Source organism: Elephas maximus, chromosome 26 (assembly GCF_024166365.1).
Source record: "Elephas maximus indicus isolate mEleMax1 chromosome 26, mEleMax1 primary haplotype, whole genome shotgun sequence".
Lineage (NCBI taxonomy): Eukaryota > Metazoa > Chordata > Mammalia > Proboscidea > Elephantidae > Elephas > Elephas maximus.
This window is the reverse complement of record NC_064844.1, coordinates 27,503,333-27,528,286: the sequence shown is the minus strand read 5'-3', so window position 1 is coordinate 27,528,286 and position 24,954 is coordinate 27,503,333. Positions and strand designations below refer to the sequence as shown.

The 24,954-nt window shown below is 36.5% G+C and overlaps 1 protein-coding gene across 2 annotated transcripts in view; it reads right to left on the bottom strand.

The window, feature by feature from the left end:
* STRN (striatin) overlaps positions 1–24,954 on the bottom strand; it is a 147,036-nt gene that overhangs the window by 12,113 nt on the left and 109,969 nt on the right. For both annotated transcript variants that reach the window (XM_049870653.1, XM_049870654.1), the window contains 5 exons: positions 16,946–17,056; positions 14,137–14,280; positions 10,256–10,392; positions 4,376–4,551; positions 144–191 (listed from right to left, as the gene is read on the bottom strand). In XM_049870653.1, coding sequence (XP_049726610.1) covers positions 144–191; positions 4,376–4,551; positions 10,256–10,392; positions 14,137–14,280; positions 16,946–17,056 — 616 coding nt within the window. The remainder of the gene's footprint in view (positions 1–143; positions 192–4,375; positions 4,552–10,255; positions 10,393–14,136; positions 14,281–16,945; positions 17,057–24,954) is intronic.

Genomic DNA, 24,954 nt, shown 5'->3' with positions numbered 1-24,954 from the left:
TTTTACATTTACAAAAAACACTACTAAATACAAAAAATACATAACACAATTACTTAAGTGAAAGAAAATAAAATATCCTAATCAGGCAGATGTACGATGATGTTGGTTTAAAACAAAACAAACAAAAAAAAGCACATACTTACTTATGAGCCCTGAATGTATAGATAGGCTCTACATCGAGAGAAGTACTCCTAAATCAGAGAGAGAAGAGAATTTTTACCACTCTAAGTTTCAGTAGTGAACAGTCTGATTGAACATATGCTGTAAAATCATCTTTAGAAATACAAACATTATGGTAACATACCATTCTAAATTACAGGCTGCATAGAAAGCTTACCTAACACCAATCACATTATTAACATGGCTTCACATGAACAAGATCCTTGTTTGACAATAACACTTTGTTACAGTGCTTTTAGCCTCCGCATAATCTATCTGACTAAAGCAAGAGAGAGAGTCATACTCAGGAGAAACAACGTGGGCTTTGAAGGGACAAAGTTCTGAATTCAATTTCTGGCTCTATCATTAACAGGCTAACTTTAGGAAATTATTTATTCTCTCAGAACTTCAGATTCCTCTACGTTTAAAACAAAACATAAAAATGGGGATAACGCTGAACACCTCACAAGGATTAAATAAAATTCTACAAGTTAAATAAGTGGCCTAGGACAGCCAGTAGGATTTGAATAAATGGTACTTTAATTTCCCTGGTTTTCTATGAAGGTTAATATGTCTATCCTTGATACTTGCAGAAACTAAGTCATCGGTTTATTCATGACTCAGGACACCACAATGATACCTGACAGTGGCCATAATTGTTCATGGAAACTGGAATAAAAGCCAAGTATTTAGAATCTTCTATGCTGCTCGAGAAAAATGTGGCAGTCTGCCTTTATAAGGCTCACAGCCCTGGAAACCCTGTGGGGCAGTTCTGCTCTGTCCTGCAGGGTTGCTATTAGTCAGAATCGACTCCATGGCACACAACAACAACATTGTATTGCAGTTATTTATAAGCGTATGTTATCTTTCCTTATGTCATTTCCAAGCTTTAAGTTCAGAGATAAACAGGCCATATTTTATCTCTGAAGATAAATGAAGATATTATTACTAAGCTACTATCAGCAAGAAACTTGCTTCAGTGTTTTTCTAAATTTTAATCAAGAGTACATGATAAAACATTCACATTCTCTTGTTTAATGTGATGCCCGCTGTGACAAAAGGCACAATTTACTGTCCGGACATAAACTTTCTCTGCTGCAAACATCTGAATCTATATGCAGAGCCATCTGATTTTCAGCAAGACCTATCTGATGCAGACTGATAAATCAGGACTCTTATCTGTCCTATGCATGATGGGAGTCACATAGAAATGCCACTGATTTCTTTTAGATGGGGCAACAGAGGTCCTCTCCATCGGATGTTCACACGCACCTGTGTAATAACAGCAGTCCTTGACACTGCAGAAGGGCTCTTGCTGGGTTCTGTGCCGTGCGGACCCAGGGAAAAGAAGAGCTCCAATAAAAATTCCACCAAGCAGGCTCAGAACCAGCTTGGCGGCTGCTAACAGGGTTTATACTAACTCATGTGTGCGCATGCTTAGAGAGGAGCCAAGCGACCAAGGGACGCACACTAGGAGTTAAGTGATGGCAACAACAGTGCCCTTCTGTCTAGACATACTGGTGGGTATGGAAAGTAGCTAAAGGCTCAAGGCCCAAAGGCAATACCAAAGAGAGGTACCTTCCCCTCTTCTCAACTAGTCTTCCCTCCCCTCCACCCCATAAGCCTGAACTTAGTGAACAACGGTGGAGGGGTATGGGAGAGGGTGCTTTAGTCATTTTAAACATGCCTATACCTGGGTGGTGCAATGGTTAATATGCTCAGCTGCTAACCAAAAGGGTGAAGGTTGAGTACACCCAGAAGTACCTCAGAAGAAAAGCCTGGCAATCTCCTGAAATATCACCCGCTGAAAACTCCATGGAGCATGGTACTACTCAGACACACATGAGGTTGCCATGAGTCGGTACTGGCTAGACAGCAACTGGTACCTGGGTAGTGCAAACAATTAATGCACTTAGCTGCTAACTGAAAGATTAAAGGTTGAAGTCTACCCAGAGGCACCTCAAAAGAAAGGCCTGGCAATCCACTTCTAAAAAAGTCAGCTACTGAAAACCCTACGGAGCACAGTTCTGCTCTGACACACATGGGGTTGCTATGAGTTGAAGCTGACTTGATGGCAACTGGTACTGGTTTACACTGTTTCCAAGCACAGCAGACACCTCAGTAAGTGGCTTCCTCAGTATGACAGCTACTTAATACACTAAATAAAGGACTGTAGGAGCCTGGGTGGCACACACAGTTTGCAACTAGCTGCTAACTTAAAGGTTGGCTGTTCAAACATAGCCAGAGGCTTCACGGAAGAAAGGCCTGGCAAACTATTCCCATGAAGAAAACCCTATGGAGCAGTTCTACTCCGTAACACAACAGCCAAGAAAACCCTACGGAGAAGTTCTGCTCTGCAACACATCGGTACACCATAGGTCAGAGGCCAACTTAACAGAAGCTAACAACAATAACAACATAAGGAGTGTAATCAGTCTTCACAAACCCTGGGGAAACATCAGATGATACTATTTCTCCCCTCCAAGCATAAGTTTTCCAACCTAACAGCAGATTATGAGTATGAAGGAAAAACACTCTAAATTATGTGACACACAAAAATAGGTATACACACAGAAAGCCACATTCTTTGATGACTACCGAGGATGGGAGGGGAAGGAAAGTTGTCTGCTAGATAGCGGACGCTTGTTATTTCTGGTGATGGGAAAAGCAAACGCAACATGGGGGAAGTCAGCACAATTTGATAAAGGTAAATGAAGACACTGAAAAGCATGCAAGAATAAAGGACAATTATAGTAAATGCTATACCCACCAAGCCAAACCCACTGCCAATGAGTCGATTTTGACTCATAGTGACCCTGTAGGACACAGGAGAATTGCCCACAGGGTTTCCACGGCTGTAAATCTTTATAAAAGCAGACTGCTACATCTTTCTCCTGTGGAGCAGCTGGTGGGTTCATGCTGCCCATCTTTCGGTTACCAGCCAAGTACTTTAAACCACTGTACCACCAGGGCTTCTCATATATGCTATAACACATACAATTTTGCAACAAGAGTGATAACAACTAAAAAATAAGTGTGTGGTTACATAGGTAGATGTGTATATGTGTACAGGCAGGTATATGTGAATACGTGCACGTGCACAAAAAAAATACACATAAAAAAATATACAGGTATATTTGTAGGCATAAGTATATACATGTTTGGATGTGTTGGATGTTTGTAGGCATAAGTATATACATGTTTGGATATGCTGCATATATATTCATGTAGATAATAAAGAACACGGGGGCACAATTATGAGGACCTCCTAGACATATCCAAATACCTCACGGGATTGGTTTACTGGGTTAAAGGGCTTGGGACCATAGTCTCATTAGACAACTCTGTCCATTGGCATAACATAGTTCATAAAGATCATGTTCTACATCCTAGTTTGGTGAGTAGCATCTACGGTCTTAGAAGCTTGCGAGTGGCTATCTAAGATACAACTATTGGTCTCTTCCTGTCTGGAGCCAAAAAAGAGTAAAGAAAACTAAGGACTCAGAGAAGTAACTAGTCCACACTAAGAGCCTGCACAAGCCACGGCCTCATCTAGCTTGAGACCAGAACTAGGTGGTGCCCAGCTGCTATTACCTACCGTTCCAAACAAGGATACAACAGCAGGTCTCAGACAGAATGGGAGAAAAATGTAGAACAAAACTTAAATGCCTAAAAAAGATCAGACTTACTGGACTGATAGAGATTACTGGAACCCCCGAGACTACAACCCTGAGATACCCTTTTAACTTGGAAATGAAGCCACCTTTCAGCCAAATAACAGACTGACTTATAAAATAAATAATATTACCTGTGAGGAATGTGCTTCCTTAAACAATCAACTACATCCGAACAAATAGTCAACATTTACCCAAAAGCAAAGATGAGAAGGCAGGGAGGGGCTGGGAAGCGAGATCAATGGAAACAAAACAAACAGAATGAAAATAATGAGAATGCTGACACATTGCAAAAATTGTAACCAATGTCACGGAGCAATTTGTATATAAACTGTTAAACGGAAACCTAATTTCCTACCTAAACTTTAACCTAAAACAAAATAAAATATTTTTAAAAATAAATTATGTGACACATTGAAGAAGAGAGAACAACAAGAGATATTTGGGAAATTTAATACCAAATGTTAAAATAAGGATTTTTATGCTGGAAAAAAAAACATAAATTAAAATATTCAAATCAAGTTAAAGTAGAATATTCTCACTTTTTGGCTGGGGCTGTTTTCTGTAAATTCCACATTTTTAACGTATGGTCTTCTGATGCTGTTATCAAAACAGGCTCAGTGGGGTGGAAAGCAAGGGCTCGAATGCCATCAAAGTGACTTCTTAACGTAAACTTAGGATTCCACGTTTTCCTCAATGCATCTTTATTGTTTGCTATCTATTGAAGAAACAAAACAAAGACACCAACACATTTAATTCAGGACAGGAAGAAAACCTCATTCAACATAACTGTTGCTGATTTGTCATTAAACCATCATACCATGCAACCTCCAAAACAATTTTAAAACAACATCATTTTTAACGTAAATAACCAAACAATAGAAAAAATTAGCAAAATATCAACAGGGGTTTCCTCTGAATATGAAAGGTGTAATAGGGAAACAACATATTTCAATATAAAGCGGGTCAAATAATTTAATAATGTAAATGTGAAAAACAGATCTTTACTAAACCAAACCAAACCTGTTGCCATTGAGTTGATCCCGACTCACAGAGACCCTAGAGAACAGAGTAGAACTACCTCTTTGGGTTTCCAAGGAGTGCTGGTAGATTTGAACTGCCAACCTTTTGGTTAGAAGCCTGAGCTCTTAACCACTATACCATCAGGGTTCCAGATCTTTACTAGGATGATTAAAAAAAGACAAGTAGTTTCAACCTAAATTATAACACAGAAGGAGAAGTTGTGGGGAGATTAGAACTCTTACGCACTGCTGGTGGGAACACAAAATGGTACCACCATTTTGGAAAATGATATGGCACTTCCTTAAAAAGCTAGAAATAGAAATACCATATGATCCAGCAATCCCACTCCTAGGAATATACCCTGGAGAAATAAAAGTCATCAGGTGAACAGACATATGCACACCTATGTTCACTGCAGCACTGTTCACAATAGCAGCAAGGTGGAAACAACCTAGGTGCCCATCAACAAATGAATGGAGAAACAAACTATGGCGCATACACACAATGGAACACTGTGCAACGATAAGGAACAATGATGCATCTGCAAAGCATCTCGCAACATGGATGAATCTGGAGGGCATCATGCTGAGTGAAATACGTCAATCACAAAGGGACAAATATCGCATGAGACCACTACTATAAAACTCCTGAAAAGGTCTACACAAAAAAAGAAACAATCTTTGATGGTTATGAGGGAGTGGGAGGGAAAAACACTAAACAGAAAACAGATAAGTAGTAATTCTGGCAAAGGTAAGGCAGAACACAATACTGGGGAAGCCAGCACAACCTGTACAAGGTAAAGTCATGGAAGCTCCATAGACACATCCAAAGTCCCTGAGGGACTAACTTACTGGGCTGAGGGCTCTGGGGACCATGGTCTCGGGGAATATCTAGCTTCACTGGCATAACATAGTTTATAAAGAAAATGTTCTACATTCTACTTTGGTGAGTAGCACCTGGGGTCTTAAAAGCTTGTGAGCGGCTGTCTAAGATATTCCACTGATTTCACCCCATCTGGAGCAAGGGAGAAAGAAGAAAACCAAAGACACAAGGGAAAGATTAGTCCAAAGGACTAATGTACCACAACTACCACAGCCTCCACCAGATTGATCCCAGCACAACTAGATGGTGCCTGGCTACCACCACTGATTGCTCTGACAGGGAGCACAACAGAAGGTCCCAGACAGAGCTGGAGAAAAATGAAGAACAAAACTCTAACTTACAAAACAAACAAAAAAATAGACCAGACTTACTGGTCTGACAGAGACTAGAAAAACTCTAAGAGTATGGCCCCTGGATACCCTTATAGCTCAGTGATGAAGTCACTCCTTAGGTTCACCCTTCAGCCAAAGATTAGACAGAGCCATAAAACAAAACGAGACTAAATGGGCACAAAAGCCCAGAGGCAAGGATGAGAAGATAGGAGGAGACAAGAAAGCTGGTAATGGGGAACCCAAGGTCGAGAAGGCGAGAGTATTGACATGACATGGAGTTGGCAACCAATGTCACAAAAGAATATGTGTATTCTTTAACAAGAAACTTGTTTGTTCTATAAACCTTCATAAAAAAAAATTAGAACACAGAAACTCTGTAATTTGGGTAATCATTGAAAAAAGAAGTTATCTTAAAATCTGTGAACATTTTACATTTTGATCATGCTTTCAATACTTTCTAATAGGAGCTAAATTTTCTTCATTGAACTGATTATAATTACAAAGCTCATTAACTGAAAGCAAAAACTGTAAAAACTGGATGAGACAATCATTAGACATTACAAAAAAAAAACAGATTCCATTGGTAAATTAAACACATCATTATGTTCCTTTTCTCCATGGTGATGCCATCTCAACAACTAAAAAAATGGCTCTATTTTTTCCATATCAACTAATAGGAGGGCTAAAGAGGTAAATGGCATTTGACTTCACACTAGCACCATATATGAGCCCTTCACATCCTAAGGCTAAAAAACATGGTAGGCTTAAGCAAGAGGGAGGCAAGTGCTCCTAACACTCTAAAGAACTCTATTTACAATAACAAAAACCAACAAAAATAATAGCTGCTATTTTGAGCTTTAGTCATTATTTTGAGCTTTAGTCATTATTTTGAGCATCGCTCAAAGCACTTTGCATGCATTAGCTCATTTACTCCTCATAATGACTCCCTGAGGCAGAAACTAACATTATCTCCACTTGACAGACTAGACAATAAGGCAAAGAGAAGTTTAAGTGACATGCTCAACGAACTCTACAAGTAAATGGAGGAGCTGGGATTCAAACCCATGTAGTCTGGCTTCAGAAGCCACATTTGTAACAAAAACTGTAATTTAGAAACCAGAAATTAAAAAAACCTGTAGAAAATTTTGTATAAGACACATAACAACTGAACTAATAGGAGAACAAAAACATACACAGAACACAAAACATGCGAGGAACCACTGAAAGAACTGGACCTAATTATCCTGGAAAAGAAAAAACTGAGTTGAAACATGTCTACTCTTGTTAAACAGCTGAAAAGTTTTTCTATGTAAGAGAAATTGGATTCTTTCTGAATGCCTTAATGTGGTAGGCAGTGACTAAGATGGCTCTAATGAGCCCTATTTCCTTGTACTTAAACCTTGCATAGTTCGCTCCTCCATTACAGGGTTGGTCTGTGTGACCAATAGAATACAGCAGAAGTAATAGCAAGTTACTTCCAAAATTAGGTATAAAACCTTTCATTGCTCTCTCTTTTTGAGTGCACTTGCACTGGGGGAAGCCAGCTGCCATGCTGAGAAGCCCCATGGAGAAACCAAATGCCAAAGAACTAAGGTCTTCGGCCAATAGCCAGCAAGGAACCAAGGCCTACCAACAACCATGTGAATGAGCTTGGAAGTGGATTATCCCCAAGTGGAGTCTTCAGATGACACTGCAGCCCTGGCCAGTGTCTTTACCACAGTTTCAGAAGAGACCCTTAGCCAGAATCACCCAGCTAAGCTGCTCTCAGATTCCTGACCCACAGAAACTATGACATAATAAAAGGTAACAAACGATTTTTATCTTAAGCTGTTGAGTTTTATAATCTATTTGTTACACAGCAATAGATTACTAATACACTTATAAAACTAGGAACTACTTTCGGAAACAGGAAAACAGACCTAACACCAAGTTTTTCAACCATTAACAGCTATGAGAAAAGAATGAGCTTCCTAGAGGTAGAGGACTAACTTCCATTAGATGATGGATGACCTGTTTGTGGGGTTAGTATAGAGAAAACAAAAGTACCTAATAGGAACTTCTACTGGACTAGGTAACTTGGACCAATTCACAACTGATGACAAGTAGAAACGTAGAAGTAAATATAAAAAATGAAGAACCAGGAAAAAAAAAAAAAAAACAGGCTGGAGAAGGGGGAATCAGAATAGGATCCAGGGAGGACAAAGGCCTAAGGAGGTGATCCCAGTGCTTGGGGCTGTTTTTCTTCAGAACATGTTCACTGATTCCAGAAAGGGATGGCCGAGAAGTCAGGTAGTGCTTTTAATAAACAGCCTTGCTGTGCTGGGGGATACAAGTTGGTGCTCAGGGTCTGCTAAGAAACTGGGGCTTGATAAACCACCCTGCTTTGTGTTATGAGGGTTGTATCATAGACATAAGGATGAATTGTAAAAAGACAAGCCCTTGCAGGGACTGTAGATCAGCTTTAGATTGTCTCAAAAACTAAAAATAGAGTAAGATGATACAGATTTCTAGTGGCCCCAGACACTGAAGAGAGGCAAATTAAAATACACTTTCTGGAGGAAGCTATCATCCTAGGCCTCAAGTTATTGCCACGGACAATTTTTCAAATACGATTATTTGGCCATAGAATAAAAAAAACAATGCACATAAGGCGGTAAGACAACATAATTAAAAACAAGCAGAAACAACAAATAACTATAACTGAACTATAGACTCTCCAATTAAAACTTCAGGTCATAAAAAAATCTAGACTGAAACATGAAAAAAAAAAAAGATAGAAAATACAGAAGAGAAAGAATTGGAGATTTAGAGATTATAGAAAGGAGATCTAACATATGTGTAACTAGAACTCCAGAAAAAGAATGAGTTATACAAAAGCAATATCTGAAGAGAAGTGGCTGAGAACTTTCCCAACCTGATGAAATATACCAAGCCAAGAAGACATAAGAACTTCAAAAAGATTAAATGAAATGAAAACCATACCTTCGATGGCAACTAAGGCATAGAGAATACCAAAAAGATATTCAAAATATTTTTTAATCATTCAAAAAAATCATATTACCATTAAATGTCCAACAATAGGACTGACAGTTGACTTCGGCAGAAATAAAAGCCAAAAGATAATGAAATAATACATTTAGAGTGCCCAAAATACACGCTGCCAACTATGATTCAATACCCAGAGACAATAATTAACCCACTCAGGTGAAATAAAGACAATTTAAGAAAACTGGAAACTGAGAGACCTGCACACCAGCAGACCTTCATTAAAGAGAAATATTAAAAGTGTTCTTAGAGCAAAAAGAAAGTGAATGGTCAACATGCAGGAAACAATGAAGGAAAGTAAAAATGTAAACATGGATAATCCTAGCTGAATACAGACTGTACAAAACATCTTGTACGGGATAAATATATAGATGAATAAAATATATAACAAGAATAACATGTAAGTTGGGAAAGGGTAAAATAGAGTTCAAAGAGTTCAAAGGTCTTTGCATATTACATTTTGATAAGGATATGTGTGCTAGTCTCTAAACCAAAGAGTATATAAAATCCGAAGTAACAGAGGTGGGAATTTCAATAATAAAAACAAATCAACCCTCAAATAGGGAAAAACTGAGAAAAAAGGGAACCCAAATATATCAGTAATTACCTTAAAAAGGAACAGAGTAAATGCTTCAATTAAAAGACAAAGGTTATTAAAGACTGGATCGAAAAATAAAAGTCAACTAATTGGTGTTTAAGAAAGAAGTAAAATATAAAGATACAGAAGCACTGAAAATGATAAAATCTGTATGTGCAGAATGGAGTATAAGGAGCTTATTTCACCAGAAGGTTACTGTAATTATGAGTGAGAATAAAATGGAGTAAGATGGGAGATGAAAAGTATGGATTTCAGCTGGTTTTAGCGGTAGAACCAACTTGGTAATGGAAAAGTAATACTTTCCTTTATCTAAAAGCAATGAATAAAGTATACTGACTGAAATATGGATCTAGGTAACTTCCATAATTTTAATGTCTAGGTCATGTGGCAAATGTTATTGTTTATATATTCATATTTTCGAAGTCTGCAATTAAAACCGAGCCAAGTTCTACACTTAATAAAGAAGTTTTACCATTGCCTCCTTTCTCTACAAAATCAATTTTTAATTTTAAAAACTGAGTAAAAATAAAACTACCACTCACATCATAAGTTAGTGAATCTGCTTCATTGGCCACAGTAAGACCTGCCAATTCTCCAAGTCCCAGCTCACTTTCAAGGGCTTCATCTGCTCCCATGATGAACGACTTTCCCGAAGATGGAGGAAATGTTAATGCTTCCACTAATAGGGGGAAGACAAAAGAAAAAAAACAAAAAATCTCTAAAGAGTCAACCATTCATCTCATTCACCTGTATCAAATTTTTTATAAGGGTATATATACATTTGATTATTCTTAAATGCTTTTAAATACAATAAAATTCAGTAAGCAGAAAATCCTGAAGAATTGCCTTTTGCATGTCTTAATCACAAGCTAAAGGAATTACCTAATTAAAATATATAACTTGAAACAATACCAGCAGCCTACTGTCCTTTCATTTTCACTATAAAGAAAAATATCACTAAAGAAAAGTAAATCTTAATATTTGATGCCAATTACCCAAATTATTTCTATCAATTACTAAACACATATAACAAGTGGTTCTTTCTGAACACTGCTGGTCTCATTCAAAATAAAATTGGTAATTCCATAACCTGGAGGAATACAGAAAATTACAAATGAAAATGGTTAAAATCATAAAATACGCATATTTGAGACAAAATTAATATACAGTGTTAGAAGTCAAGACTGCCTTCAGGGAGGAGAAAAGGGGAAGTGATTAGAAGGCAATACGGGGAGGACTTGCCCCGGTAATGTTCTACTTCTTGACCTAGGCAGTGGTGACATGGGTGGGTGCATTTTGTGATAATCCACTGACTTAAGTGGAATAAACATTTTTAAAGCATACATTTGAATACTTTCAGTAACTGCCAACTGTGCTTCAAGATGTCAAATTTGTGATAAACTTGAATATCTTTTACTTTGTAACACTGAACATACCAATCCAATTCCTTCAATAACCATCATAGAAAAAAAATTTTTTTTTTTTTTTTGAAGAACCAGTTAAAAGCAAAATGCCAAATTAAAACAGATTTTATTTAACTTGGTCAATAATAAAATGTCACTCTTTCTAAATGAAAATAGAATCTAACAGTCTCAGATGGTCTTCGAGTAGTTTCAAGAGGTGGTTACTTTACCAATGACAAACATTTATAAGCTGATTGATGGAATTTAGTAGTTCAAATTTTGGCTGCTAAAGAGGTAAATGAAAAGAAACAAGTCAATTTAAATTAGTACGTGTAGAAAACTGGATTTGCAAGGTGTTTTTCAGCTTCACGTTCAATCATAGCTAATAATTAATAATATTTATTGAATAAATAAAAGAATGGTTACCTGCTTTTAAAAACAGTAGTGGTAGAAACTCTATTTAAACTCATTATAAGAATAAAGTGAGGAATAAATTAGTAAGACATGTTCAAGCCACCACACAATGATTAAAAATAGGTTTTACTCAAACATACCATACATCATGAGGGGTTCATTTACTAATGAACTCATTAGTAATAATTTCCTATAAAATAATTTACTAATGAGTTCATTTACTAATGAGAAATGGAGATTACTTAAGTACAGCAGCAATTTTCATGCAAAATTTGAAAACAAATGATTCATGGGAGACTATCAGGCTAGGTCTTCAGCCAGGTGTTTTTAGTTTTGTTTTCATTTATAACGTGTCCAGGTATCTTTGTTCAGGTGTGAAATAAAAATGACTCTTCAAAAAAAAGACTAAGATTGACCATACTTACTCTTAGTGTGGTCACTTCCTAGTATTTACCATAGCCTGCTCCAAACCTGTGGTTCTGCTGCTTTTCTATAACCCTTGGCTAAGTTACCAACCAATCCAATACGAAGCATACCGTCTTCATTCTAGCTCATTTCTCTGCCAAGAAACAAGACTATAAGCAACGGGCCCAGACACATTGTCTGGGCTAACGTAACTAATGCTCTAGAAATGGCCGACCAAAACCTGAGAACAAAGGAAGGCAATGACTACTTCCTCACAGACCAGTGAGGAGCCAGCAGACTTCAGGGCTGGAGAAAGCAACAACGCTCTGTGATTTGATTGCTTTCTAAGATGCCTTAGAACTTAAGATATTGGTCACATTTCATTTCCATTTGGTAACTAAACATTACTTGCCCTAATCACCATTTTACAAAATTATTTAACTGTGCGTCTTGAATGTGACATTGCCTTCTGAATTATTAAAATAAAAATAAATAAATGTATGTGCATGTATGCATGCATGCACATACACAACTAAGGCCTCAAGTTCTACAAGTACCTCGTTAAGAAAGCACGCACAGGGTATGGAAGCGTTTCCTAAAAGCAGAGATCAAGGAACACTGGTCACAGGCAATTAAATATACAATCTATTTCTTAAGCGCTTTTTTCTATTTCTGAAAAATCTGCACTGTGGGGAAGGCTTAGGACCATTGTTACAGCAGGTGAGTTAAACATTTAATACTTCAGTTTTAGGTTCTTAAACGTATTTTCTACCAAGGGCACTTTCTGTGGCTTAAATAATGCTTTTGTTCATCTGTCAGTTAGTAAATAGTACATATTCTGCCTCTGTTATTAGAATTCTACACAATTTATATATATGACTCCACATGAAATCTCTGAAAAAATACCATTTTTGAGTTACGAGAATAAGAGAAAATTTTTTCCCCTTTATCTAGACTTGATCTTAGAATAAACTGATTAAAATTCTCGTATCTATGAAGAATGAATCTACTACTGAACATACCTATTGAGGACCATGATTCCCCATCTGTAATTTCCAAGAAATAGGTCTACATCAAATAAATTGTACGTCTAGAGTGTACTGTGTTGATTCTCCATTATTTAATAAATTCCAAGGACACTGTAACTTTAACAAGCAACTAATCTGTAATGGTCAAAAATTTCATTGAAAAAGTATTCCAACCATGATAACCTATACGTCATGGTCCCATTAGTTTTTGTTTCTCAAAAATGTAACTGAATTAAAAAATAAAAGAAGAAACACACGATTATTCCGTGCCTATTAAAGTGGTACACGTACCGTAAATAACTACAATATTCAGAGTCAAGGCATTTTTTAAAATCAAATTTTGAAAAATACTCATTAATCAGGATTACTTTTATGTCATACTGGATTTTCAACTAATATAAATATACATTTAAAAATCAATTTACACCTATAATCACTTCATATATTTACAAATATATAAAATCAGAACTTGTATCTACAAGGCAGAAGGAACTGTATTTATATACCACAAGATTATGCCGTAAAAAGCTAGAAACAACATAAATATCCAAAAGGGGAATGGCTTAGTATCAAATCTAAAATATAATATGTAATGTTAAAATTATAATTACAAAAATCATGTTTATGATTTCATGTTAAGTAAACAGAATTATTCTACACAATGACTATAACTATGTAAAAACGGTACGTATGTGAACAACAGCTGGAAAGGAACAAGAAAAAACAGAAAGCAGAAAATGTAACTAGATTTTTTTAGGTAAGTTTTATTTTTTCTTTTTCATTTATCAGTGATAACTTGCTTCAGTAAAATATTTAAAAATATCAATGAGAGTCTCAAATAAGTATTTACCATCTATTTATAGACTTAATTTTCTCACTGTTTGGAATGGTATATACAGGACCTACCTCATGGGCTCTGTGGAGCTAGGCGATATTCTGAACTAGAATTTACAGCTGGTTTTTAAGTTTATGATCTTTTTTCAAGTCTTAAATATTGAAGTTGGAATTAAACCACCTTGGATCTACGAAAGCCTATGCTTTCTTAGTACAGAAATACTATACAGAGCAAACATTTACAAAATAAAATTCTTCTCTCTTAGAGAGTCCTTTCTAATGACTGAATTTAGATATGTATACCCAAAGTTTTTGTGCTCCAGCGTGTTAAATACTTGCCTTCATCTGCCCTATTTATTTCATGTTCAGGAAGCCTGGCACTGCTGGGTCTGGAAGGTGAACCCACAGATGGCTGCAATGAGGGAAGTTCATCAACATCTCTCAAATTAGCAAGCATATCTTGCAGCTTTGACCTATTGGGCCCTGGCCCAAAAAGGGGGAGGGGGAGACAAAAAAAGAGAAATAGAATTATCCAACTACATTAAAATGGTGCCATAAACTTTATTTACATTTGCCAACATTTACCTTTGATAATGGCACTATCGTGCTGTATTAATAAGAAATAATTATTTTCAGAAGAAACTTTCATTTCTTGAAAACGATTTTACATATACTTTTTAAATTAAGCCAATGAAATAACATCATTATTTGCATGAAAAAGAATGCTCATGTTCAATATGGATCCTTCAAAGTAAGATTATTCTATCAAACCTTTGTATCCTGCTCTAAATGCAGACAGACAGCACAGATCGTAAAGCTACTGTGTACTGAATTAAACGACTTCCCTTTTTGGTTGGTTAAGTTAAGCTGCACTCATTGCCTTACATCCTGAAGCTACGGTACTCGAGATGAAGTCTCATGCCCTGCCAATTACTTACCTGAGCTTTGATCCATCATTCTCCCACATCCCTGTTTTGACTGTTTTATATAGGATAGAGGCTGAAACAGATCTTCGGTAGTTTTTCCTGTTATAAGTTTAATTAAGAATGGGAAAATCTTACCCATAGTCCATCATGGTTTTTTCCTATACCAGCAAAGAATACAAGTATTTTTAAGCAATTTTAACTAATATCTAGAAATCTACTTCAAGACAGTGTAATTGCAATACATAATTTGACTGGAAATATTTCCATTAGACCATATTAAAAAGACTCAAATTTTCTAACAACGAACAGTTCAATTCAAAAATATTTATAGTAGTTTATAAATTAATGCTTCATATACCAAATCGAAGCTTTGGTTCCTTTCTGTTTTCATCATTTCTTTACTCCTTCCTAGACTGTTTTGTTAAGATAACAGGAACTGAGGCGATAAACAAAACATGCTGAACCTTAGTCTACGGTCCCTGTATCTCCAGTGAAAGATGCTAAATTTCTCCTCGAAACAGTCCTTTTTCTTTGCCACACTAAAAAACAATGTGCTGTATGCTTTAATACTGATCAAACCTCCTACACAGGAAATCCAGCTGCTTCTATCAGTAGGAAAACTGTTCCAGTCAAATGGTGCAGTTTTAGACCTTAAGTGCTAAATCCCAACTACAGAGATGCCTTGACATTTGACAAAAAGTGACTAATCAACATGGTAGCAGATGGATTCTATATAAGTCCTGGCTACCTTTCCAATCGAAAGATCTTTTACACTTCGAGACCTTTTACATAGTAGCATAAATGACCTAAAGAAATATATCGACTTTAAGTAAACCCAGAAATTAAAACATTTTCCTTGTTTCTCATGTATGATATATATATTTTTCCAAAATTCCAATTTGATTTTATTATGGCTCTGAAAAGCTATGACAAATCATTTCCCACTATATTTATCCAGAATCAATTTTTTAATCAGTATATTTAGATAAAGGTATAAAATGTTCTTATGTTTTTAATGTTAATCTTCCTCACTGTGACTTAATTTGTATTGAGAAAGCATCAAAAGACAATTTTTCTGTATGGCTGATGCTACGGTAACATCAACGATGATCACTGACTTTCTATCAATTCAAACTAAACATTAGTAAATTCTAACATACTTTAAAGATTTAAAAGTTTTCGACTAACTGCCATGTTGTAAAAGAATATCCTAATAGGAATGGCCAGTTTTGACAAGTATTAGCATCACTATAAAAAGAGAACAGAAAAAGCATATCCTTGCAGTCCTCTGCAACTTTTAAATACTTTCTCATTAAGTGAGATCCTAATCTCAATTTATAATACTTTAATATCACAAAGGATGAAATTCACTACTGCCTTAAAAGGGAGAGCCACGTTCATATTGTCAATGAGAGTGGGAGTATACAAGGTAATTAATATAGCCTTGCTCTCCTAGAGACATGTTTAGGAAAGTTTCCAGGGATGTTTGAAAGGTCTTGTATTTCTATTTTACATAGTTAAGTAGATCTATAATTAAACTTTATTAATAATTTGCATAATAAAAGTTATGCATATATGATTCACAGGGCTAGAAAGTTAATTTTGGCTTGTTTTTGATGCGGTACACATCTGACTGAAAAGAAAAAAGAATTGTTAAGATTATTATAAGTGTAATTGGACAACAATTTTAAATTAGAAAATAAATACTTGCAAAGTTATGCATATGACTGTGCCCTGTATAGCAGATAGTAGTGACAGCAAATGAACTGCGTGGTATGAATACACAGAATATTCAGGGGTAGAAATTAACTTTCTTAATGTCTTCAAGATCTAAAATTATAAGCAATAATTCTGATGGATTGCCAGACTGCCTCAACTACCTGAAATTTACATACTGTTAACAGTGAAAAATCACTGTTGTAATCATGTATGCTATTAAAAATAAAATTATCACTATGTTAGAATACATAGTCCAGCACTATCATGAAGCTCTGTACTTAGTAGTAGTATATATTATGATTCCATAATCATATGTGGGCTTTTTTTTTTAAGTTCATAATCAAAGAGCCATTTAATTTCAACCCCTGAGAGCAGGTGAAAAGGAAAGAGGTCAGGAGCAGAAAAGAAAAAGAGTAAGTAGTTTTAGGAAAACATTGAAAAAAAATTTGGGGATGTGAAAGAGGCAAGATTTATGATTTACAGATACAATGTTTTCCACTTACTCTTCACCCCCTTTTTCCCCTTTCTCTCCTTTTTGTATTGCTCCTTGAGTTTGGTAATTACTCCCTGGTCCACATTCCAGGCTTCAGGCATGAGACACTGGTCTTCCTTTTCTAAACAGAGTAAAACAAATGAAACAGTCTTTTTCAATAAAATACTGAACATTCTAAGTCAATCTGTCTGAATGACATAACAATTATTTTCTTCAGAGTGTCACTAATAGAAAATATACCAAAAACCAAACCCACTGTCATCGAGTCGATTCCGACTCTAGTGACCCTACAGGACAGAGTAGAACTGCCCCATAGAGTAGAACTGCCCCATAGAGTTTCCAAGGAGCACCTGGAGGATTTGAACTGCTGACCTCTTGGTTAGCAGCCGTAGCACTTAACCACTACACCACCAGGGTTTCCAGTAGAAAATACAGCTATTGGTTATTCATTAAAAATGTAAGTCACACAAAATATAATGATCAATTCAACTTCCTAGGTGATAATACTAGATTTCTCTTGAAAGAGACATAGAAAAAATATATATATATAGAAAATTTTGGTGATTTTTAGTAAATTATGCCCAAAGCTTTATAATCAAGAACCCTCACTATCACCCTATTTTCTGAATTCAAGTTAGATCAGATGACTCACAAAAAAACACTTATTAACTTATGAGAGATTAGTATCAAGGTATCAAGAAATTGTATACAACAGTCTTCAATAAGCTTTTCATTTTTAAAATTTTATATTTTTGGCATGTGTACATCAAAAAATGATAATTTTAATTTTACAAACTCTATTAAGTAACAATAGCATTTTGTAAAACTTATTACTCAACCTTTATCCAAAATTTAAAACAATTTAAATGACTTGTTTATAAATTCTTAAAAAGAAGAACAGAAGACTGAGCTTCAAGTAGAAAAGAAATTCAATAACCAATTTTCACTACTTTAGGAAAACAAGATTCAAAGCGTAAATACAAGTTATATTTTAAACTTACTACAAAACAATTTATATACTACATATGTATACATAAAACCAAACTCATTGCTGTCAAATCGATTCTGACTCACCGCAACCCTACAGGATAGAGTAGAACTGCCCCATAGGGTTTCCAAGGCGTGGCTGATGGATTTGAACTGCCGACCCTTCAGTTAACAGTCGAGCTCTTAACCATAATGCTATGTTAAGGGTTAGCTCATAACTCTGGCTTGAACTCAAGACTCATATATCCAAGTGTTCACTCTGCATCTCCATTAGGAAGTCTAAAAGATATCCCAAAACTAAACATGTACAAAACCAAACTCCCCATCTTCTTCCCTACCCAAGCTGTTCCACTCACAGGGTTCTCAATTTTAATTGATGGCAATTCCATACTTCCAGTTGCTCAGACCAAAAACCTGTCTTTCTGGCATATTCCACATCAAATATTTCAGGAAATACTGCTTCCTCTGCCTTCAAAAGACCTCTAGAATCTAATTCTCAACTCACTGCTACCACCCAGATCTTCTGCTAGAATTACTGGGATAATTGCCCACTTGCTTCCATACCCCCAACCCCATCGAGTCTATTCTAACACTGGTTACCCTGTATAGTATACTCTCAACACAGTAGTCAGAGTGACACTTTAAAATAAAAGTCAGATCATGTTATTCCTCAGCTCAAAACCCTCCCATGGCTCCCCATCTCACCAGTAATCTAAGTGGCCCTATCAAAACCAAACCCACTGCAATCGAGTTGATTCTGACGTACAGTGACCCGACAGGACAGAGTGGAACTGCCCCATATGGCTTCCAAGGCTATCATCTTTACAGAAGCAGACTGCTACATCTTTCCCCTGCAGAGCCGCTGGTGGTTCAAACTGCTAACCTTTTGGTTACCAGCCAAGTGCTTTAACCACTGCATCACTGGTTGCTGTAGGGTTGACTCCGACTCATAGAGACCCTATAGGACTGAGGAGAACTGCCCCATGAGATTTCCAAGGAGCAGCTGTTGGATCTGAGCTGCTGACCTTTTGGTTAGCGGCCCAACTCTTAACCACTGTGCCACCAGGGCTCCAGATGGCCCTATATAATCTGGTTATTCCTTATTACATTCCCCATGGATAACCCAGCTCCAGCTACTGTGGCTTCAATGAATTCCTCAAGCATGCCAGAGTTGCTGCTATCTTTGGGCAATAATTCTTCTAATGATTCTGGGGTAAGTAAACCTATCAACCAACCTAGAAGGTATTTTTCAAATAAGTCCAAAGGACTCAGAAGTATAAGTGGTATCTTCCCTTACATGGGAAATTCCAATAAATGAAAAGGAATACACTAATAACTTACTTAATACCTCAATAGGAAAAGTCATTAGAAGATTTAACAAATGCCCCTGACATTATAAACTGTGTCTGATAAGTAAGGGAAATTTAAATTTATCTTGGAATGCATAGCATAAAAGTAAGCAACATAATCTCTCTTCCAGGCTTTGTGTTACTGGGACTGTTGACTGTTTACAGAGAAAGAACATGTACTTCCTTGAGGTGATCATATATAATTCTCATTGTGCAGTGTTACAGGTGGGGAAGAAGGTCACAAAAAGACCTTGTTTTGTTTATAAAAAATATTAGGAAACTTTTTCCTCCCACTTACCCAAGAAACTATTTTATTAGTCATTATAAAATGACCATGTGAGTGTGAGGAAAAAAATTTTGGAAAAAAAAATTTTAACATGAATGAGAGAAAGAAAAAGCATCTTTTTTCCATTTCACTTTAAAATTCTGACTTTCATATTTCCTTCAGAGAAGAAATATGCAAAACATTAGGGTTTAAATTAATGTTTCTGGAGCAAGGGAGAATGAAGAAAACCAAAGACACAAGGGAAAGGCTAGTCCTAAGGACTAATGGACCACAACTACCACAACCACTGCAAGACTGAGTCCAGCACAACTAGATGGTGCCAGCTCCCACCACTGACTGCTCTGACAGGGACCACAATAGAGGGTCCTGGACAGAGCTGGAGAAAAATGTAAAGCAAAATTCTAATGCACACACACACAAAAGACTAGACTTACTGGTCCAACAGAGGCTGGAGAAACCCCGAGAGTATGGCCCCAGACACCCTTTTAACTCAGTAAGAAAGCCATTCCTGAGGTTCACCCTTCAGCCAAAAATTACACAGGCCCATAAAACAAAATTTAAGTTGTCATTCCCAGCATAGTAGACTATATGATTGTCTAATTCAAAATGGCCAATACCAGTCCATTTCAGCTCACTAATGCCTAGGATATCGATGTTTATGAGTTCCATTTCATTTCTGACGATTTCCAATTTTCCTAGACTCATACTTCGTACATCCCAGGTTCCAATTATTAATGGATGTTTACAGCTGTTTCTTCTCATTTTGAGTCATGCCACATCAGCAAATGAAGGTCCTGAAAGCTTCAGTCCATCTACATCATTAAAATCGACTCTACTTTGAGGAGGCAGCTCTTCCCCAGTCGTCTTTTGAGTGCCTTCCAACCTGGGGGGCTCATCTTTCAGCACTGTATCAGACAATGTTTCGCTGCTATTCATAAGGTTTTCACTTGCTAATGCTTTTCAGAAGTAGACTGCTGGGTCCTTCTTCCTAGTCTGTCTTACTCTGGAAGCTCAGCTGAAACCTGTCCTCCATGGGTGACCCTGCTGGTATCTGAATACCAGTGCAATAGCTTCAAGCATCACAGCAACACACAAGCCCCCACAGTACGGCAATAGTCAGACACTCTACTATGCTGGGAATGACAATTTGAAGAGGAACGGTGTTCCACTCCATTGTCAAAAAGAACATTTCAAGATCTATCCTGAATTATGACACTGTCAATGATAGGATAATATCCATACGCCTACAAGGAAGACCAGTTAATACGACTATTATTCAAATTTACGCACCAACCACTAAGACCAAAGATAAAGAAACAAAAGATTTTTATCGGCAACTGCAGTCTGAAATTGACCAAACATGCAACCAGGATGCATTGATAATTACTGGAGATTGGCATGCAAAAGTGGGAAACAAAGAAGGATGGGCAGTTGGAAAATATGGCCTTGATGACAGAAACAATGCCGGAGATCAAATGATAGAATTTTACAAGACCAACAACTTCTTCATTGCAAATACCTTCTATCATCAACATAAATGGCGATGATACACATGGACCTCACCAGATCGAAAAGCTCAGTATCATCAGTCATAACAAGGCCAGGGGCTGATTGTGGAACAGACTATCAATTGCTCATATGCAAGTTCAAACTAAAACTGAAGAAAATCAGAGCAGGTCCAAGAGAGCCACAATATGACCTTGAGTATGTCTCACCTGAATTTAGAGACCATGTGAAGAATAGATTTGACGCATTGAACACTAGTGACCGATGACCAGACGAGTCACGGAATGACATCAAGGACATCATACATGAAGCAAGAGGTCATTGAAAAGACAGGAAAGAAAGAAAAGACCAATATGGAAGTCAGAGGAGACTCTGAAACATGCTCACAAACGTCGAGCTTGTAAAGCGAAAGGAAGAAATGACAAAGTAAAAGAACTGAACAGAAGATTTCAAAGGGTGGCTCTAGAAGACAAAGTAAAGTATTATAATGACACATGCAAAGAGCTGGAGATGGAAAACCAAAAGGGAAGAACGCACTCGGCGTTTCTCAAGCTGAAAGAACTAAGGAAAAAATTCAAGCCTCAATGTTGCCATAGTGAAGGATTCTATGGGGAAATTGTTAAACGATGCAGGAAGCATCAAAAGAAGATGGAAGGAATACACAGAGTCATTGTACCAAAAAGAATTACTCGATGTTCAACCATTTCAAGAGGCAGTATATGATCAGGAACCGACGGTACTAAAGGAAGACTTCCAAGCTGCTCTGAAGGCACTGGCAAAAAACAAACACACAAAAAACAAAACAAACCCATTGCTGTGGAGTCAATTCTGACTCGCAGTGACCCTATGGTGAAAAACAAGGCTCTAGGAATTGATGGAATATCAATTGAGATGTTTCAAAAAACGGATTCAGCACTGGAGGTGCTCACTTGTCTATGCCAAGAAATATGGAAGACAGCTTCCTGGCCAACTGACTGGAAGAGATTCATATTTATGCCTATTCCCAAGAAAGGTGATCCAACCGAATGCGGAAATTATAGAACAATACCATTAATATCACACACAAGTAAAATTTTGCTGAAGATCATTCAAAAAATGGCTGCAGCAGTATATCGGCAGGTAACTGCCAGAAATTCAGGCTGGTTTCAGAAGAAGACGTGGATCCAGGGATATCATTGCTAATGTCAGATGGATCCTGGCTGAAACCAGAGAATACAAGAAAGATATTTACCCGTGTTTTATTGACAATGCAAAGGCATCTGACTGTGTGGATCACTGGGTAACACTGTGAAGAATGGGAATTCCAGAACACTTAATTGTGCTCATGAGGAACCTTTACATAGATCAAGAGGTGGTTGTTCAGACAGAACAAGGGGATATTGATTGGTTTAAAGTCAGGAAAGGTGTGTATCAGGGTTGTATTCTTTCACCATACCTATTCAATCTGTATGCTGAGCAAATAATACGACAAGCTGGACTATAGGAAGAAGAACGGGGCATCAGGATTGGAGGGAGATTCATTAACAACCTGCGTTATGCAGATGACACAACCTTGCTTGCTGAAAGTGAAGAGGACTTGAAGCACTTACTGATGAAGATCAAAGACCACAGCCTTCAGTATGGATTGCACCTCAACATCAAGAAAACAAAAATCCTCACAACTGGACCAATAAACAACATCATGATAAACGGAGAAAAGGTTGAAGTTGTCAAAGATTTCATTTTACTTGCATCCACAATCAACAGCCATGGAAGCAGCAGTCAAGAAATCCAATGATGCACTGCATTGGGTAAATCTGCCGCGAAGGACCTCTTCAAAGTGCTGAAGAGCAAAGATGTCACCTTGAAGACTAGGGTGCACCTGACCCAAGCCATGGTATTTTCAATCACATCATATGCATGTGAAAGCTGGATAATGAATAAGGAAGAACGAAGAATTGATGCCTTTGAATTGTGGTGTTGGCAAAGAATACTGAACATACCATGGACTGCCAAAAGAACGAACAAATTTGTCTTGGAAGAAGTGCAACCAGAATGCTCCTTAGAAGGAAAGACAGACATACTGGGTCTTACATACTCTGGACATGTTGTCAGGAAGTATCAGTCCATGGAGAAGGACATCATGCTTGGCAAAGTACAGGGTCAGTGGAAATGAGGAAGACCCTCAACGAGGTGGACTGACACAGTGGCTGCAACAATGAGCTCAAGCGTAACAACAATTTTAAGGATGGCACAGGACCAGGCAGTGTTTCATTCTGTTGTGCACAGGGTCGCTATGAGTCAGAACTGACTTGACGGCACCTAACGACGACGACGACATAAAACAAAATCAGACTAAATGGGCACACCAGCTCAGGGGCAAGGACAAGAAGACAGAAAGGGACAGGAAAACTGGCAGCGGGGAACCAAAGGTCGAGAAGGGGAAAGCGTTTACATGTCATGGCACCGGCAACCAATGTCATAAAACAATATGTATATTGATTGTTTAATGAGAAACTAATTTGCTCTGTAAATCTTCATCTAAAGTACAATAAAAATAAATTAGTATTCCAATGTTTACAACTAAAAATATTAAAAAGTTCTTCATTTTAGCCAAAAGTATTATGTGTGTTCTCGTCTTATAAGATTTTACTAGTGGTATATCCACATCTAAATAATAATGAATAACCCTACAAAACAATTTTATATCATGTTATTATCTTAACGGACAAAATATTAAATGAAAATCTATTTCAAACAAGAAACCACTTGTTTCTTGTTTGATCTTTTGAAAACAGTGCAAGTTTTTATAATCTTAAAACAATGGCAAAATGATTAGCAATATTACATTCTTTCAATAAATAAATATTTGCTCAAACATTAGGCCACTGGGGATCTATTTAAACAATCTACCAAAATGTTCTTGAGTTTCAAAGGGGGAAAAGCAATCAGTACAAACCATTAGTCTCAACCTAAACTATCTTCATAAAAATTCTAATACAAACTTATTTATGTAATAGTTACATACATAAATGAAATAGTTATATAAAATAGCTATATATTTTAACTGAGAATCAAGATATCTTTATCAATATTTGTTTTTCATATACACATCCAATTTTTAAAATTTACTTTATACCAAAAAAATCATCAAGGTTTATAATTTTAGCTGATTTATCATTCAATATCAACTTTAGTTCTTGAAAGTATAATACACAATCTACATTTAAAGTAGTTGCCTGAATAAAGGTGAATAAAAATTCTAATAAAAAAATAACTTCAACACACACCATCAGTTACCTTTTCTAACGGCGACTTTTTTTAAAACGACTCCTCTACAGTTTACGTGTTTTAGTTAAAATTCTCAAAGATTAGCAAAAGAATCAATACCTTATTTAAATTTAACAGAAAATTTAATGTTAAAATTCTAAATTATCGGCTCATTAGTGCTTTAGTATATTTTAACTAAGGCTTCTATACAGCTGTATCTACAATGACATGAATTTGTATTGAAATAAGTAAATATTTTATAACTTTCTAATTAGCAAATCAATGCATCCTAAAATCACATCGAGGGCTGTCAGAAAATTGCAAACTACTTTTTTACAGATGCAAAACAAAAGACAGGATTTGAAATCTAGTTTGGTTAAGTGCTTAAAAGTGAAATAATTCAAAATAGAGAAATGGAAATAATTTAACCTTCGACACGTTTGTATCTTAACTCTCTGCTATCCTAAAACACAAGCCATAAAAGTAGATCTCATTACCAAATTTTAATATGTAATCTTATTTCCTCTGTACAAGGGCTAAGTTCAGTGACTCTAACTTCTTGGTGGCAGAAAATGTGTAACAAATATTTTCCAGTTAAAAGTTAAAGGTTACCAAATAATGTTCAACTTTAAAAACTTGTTA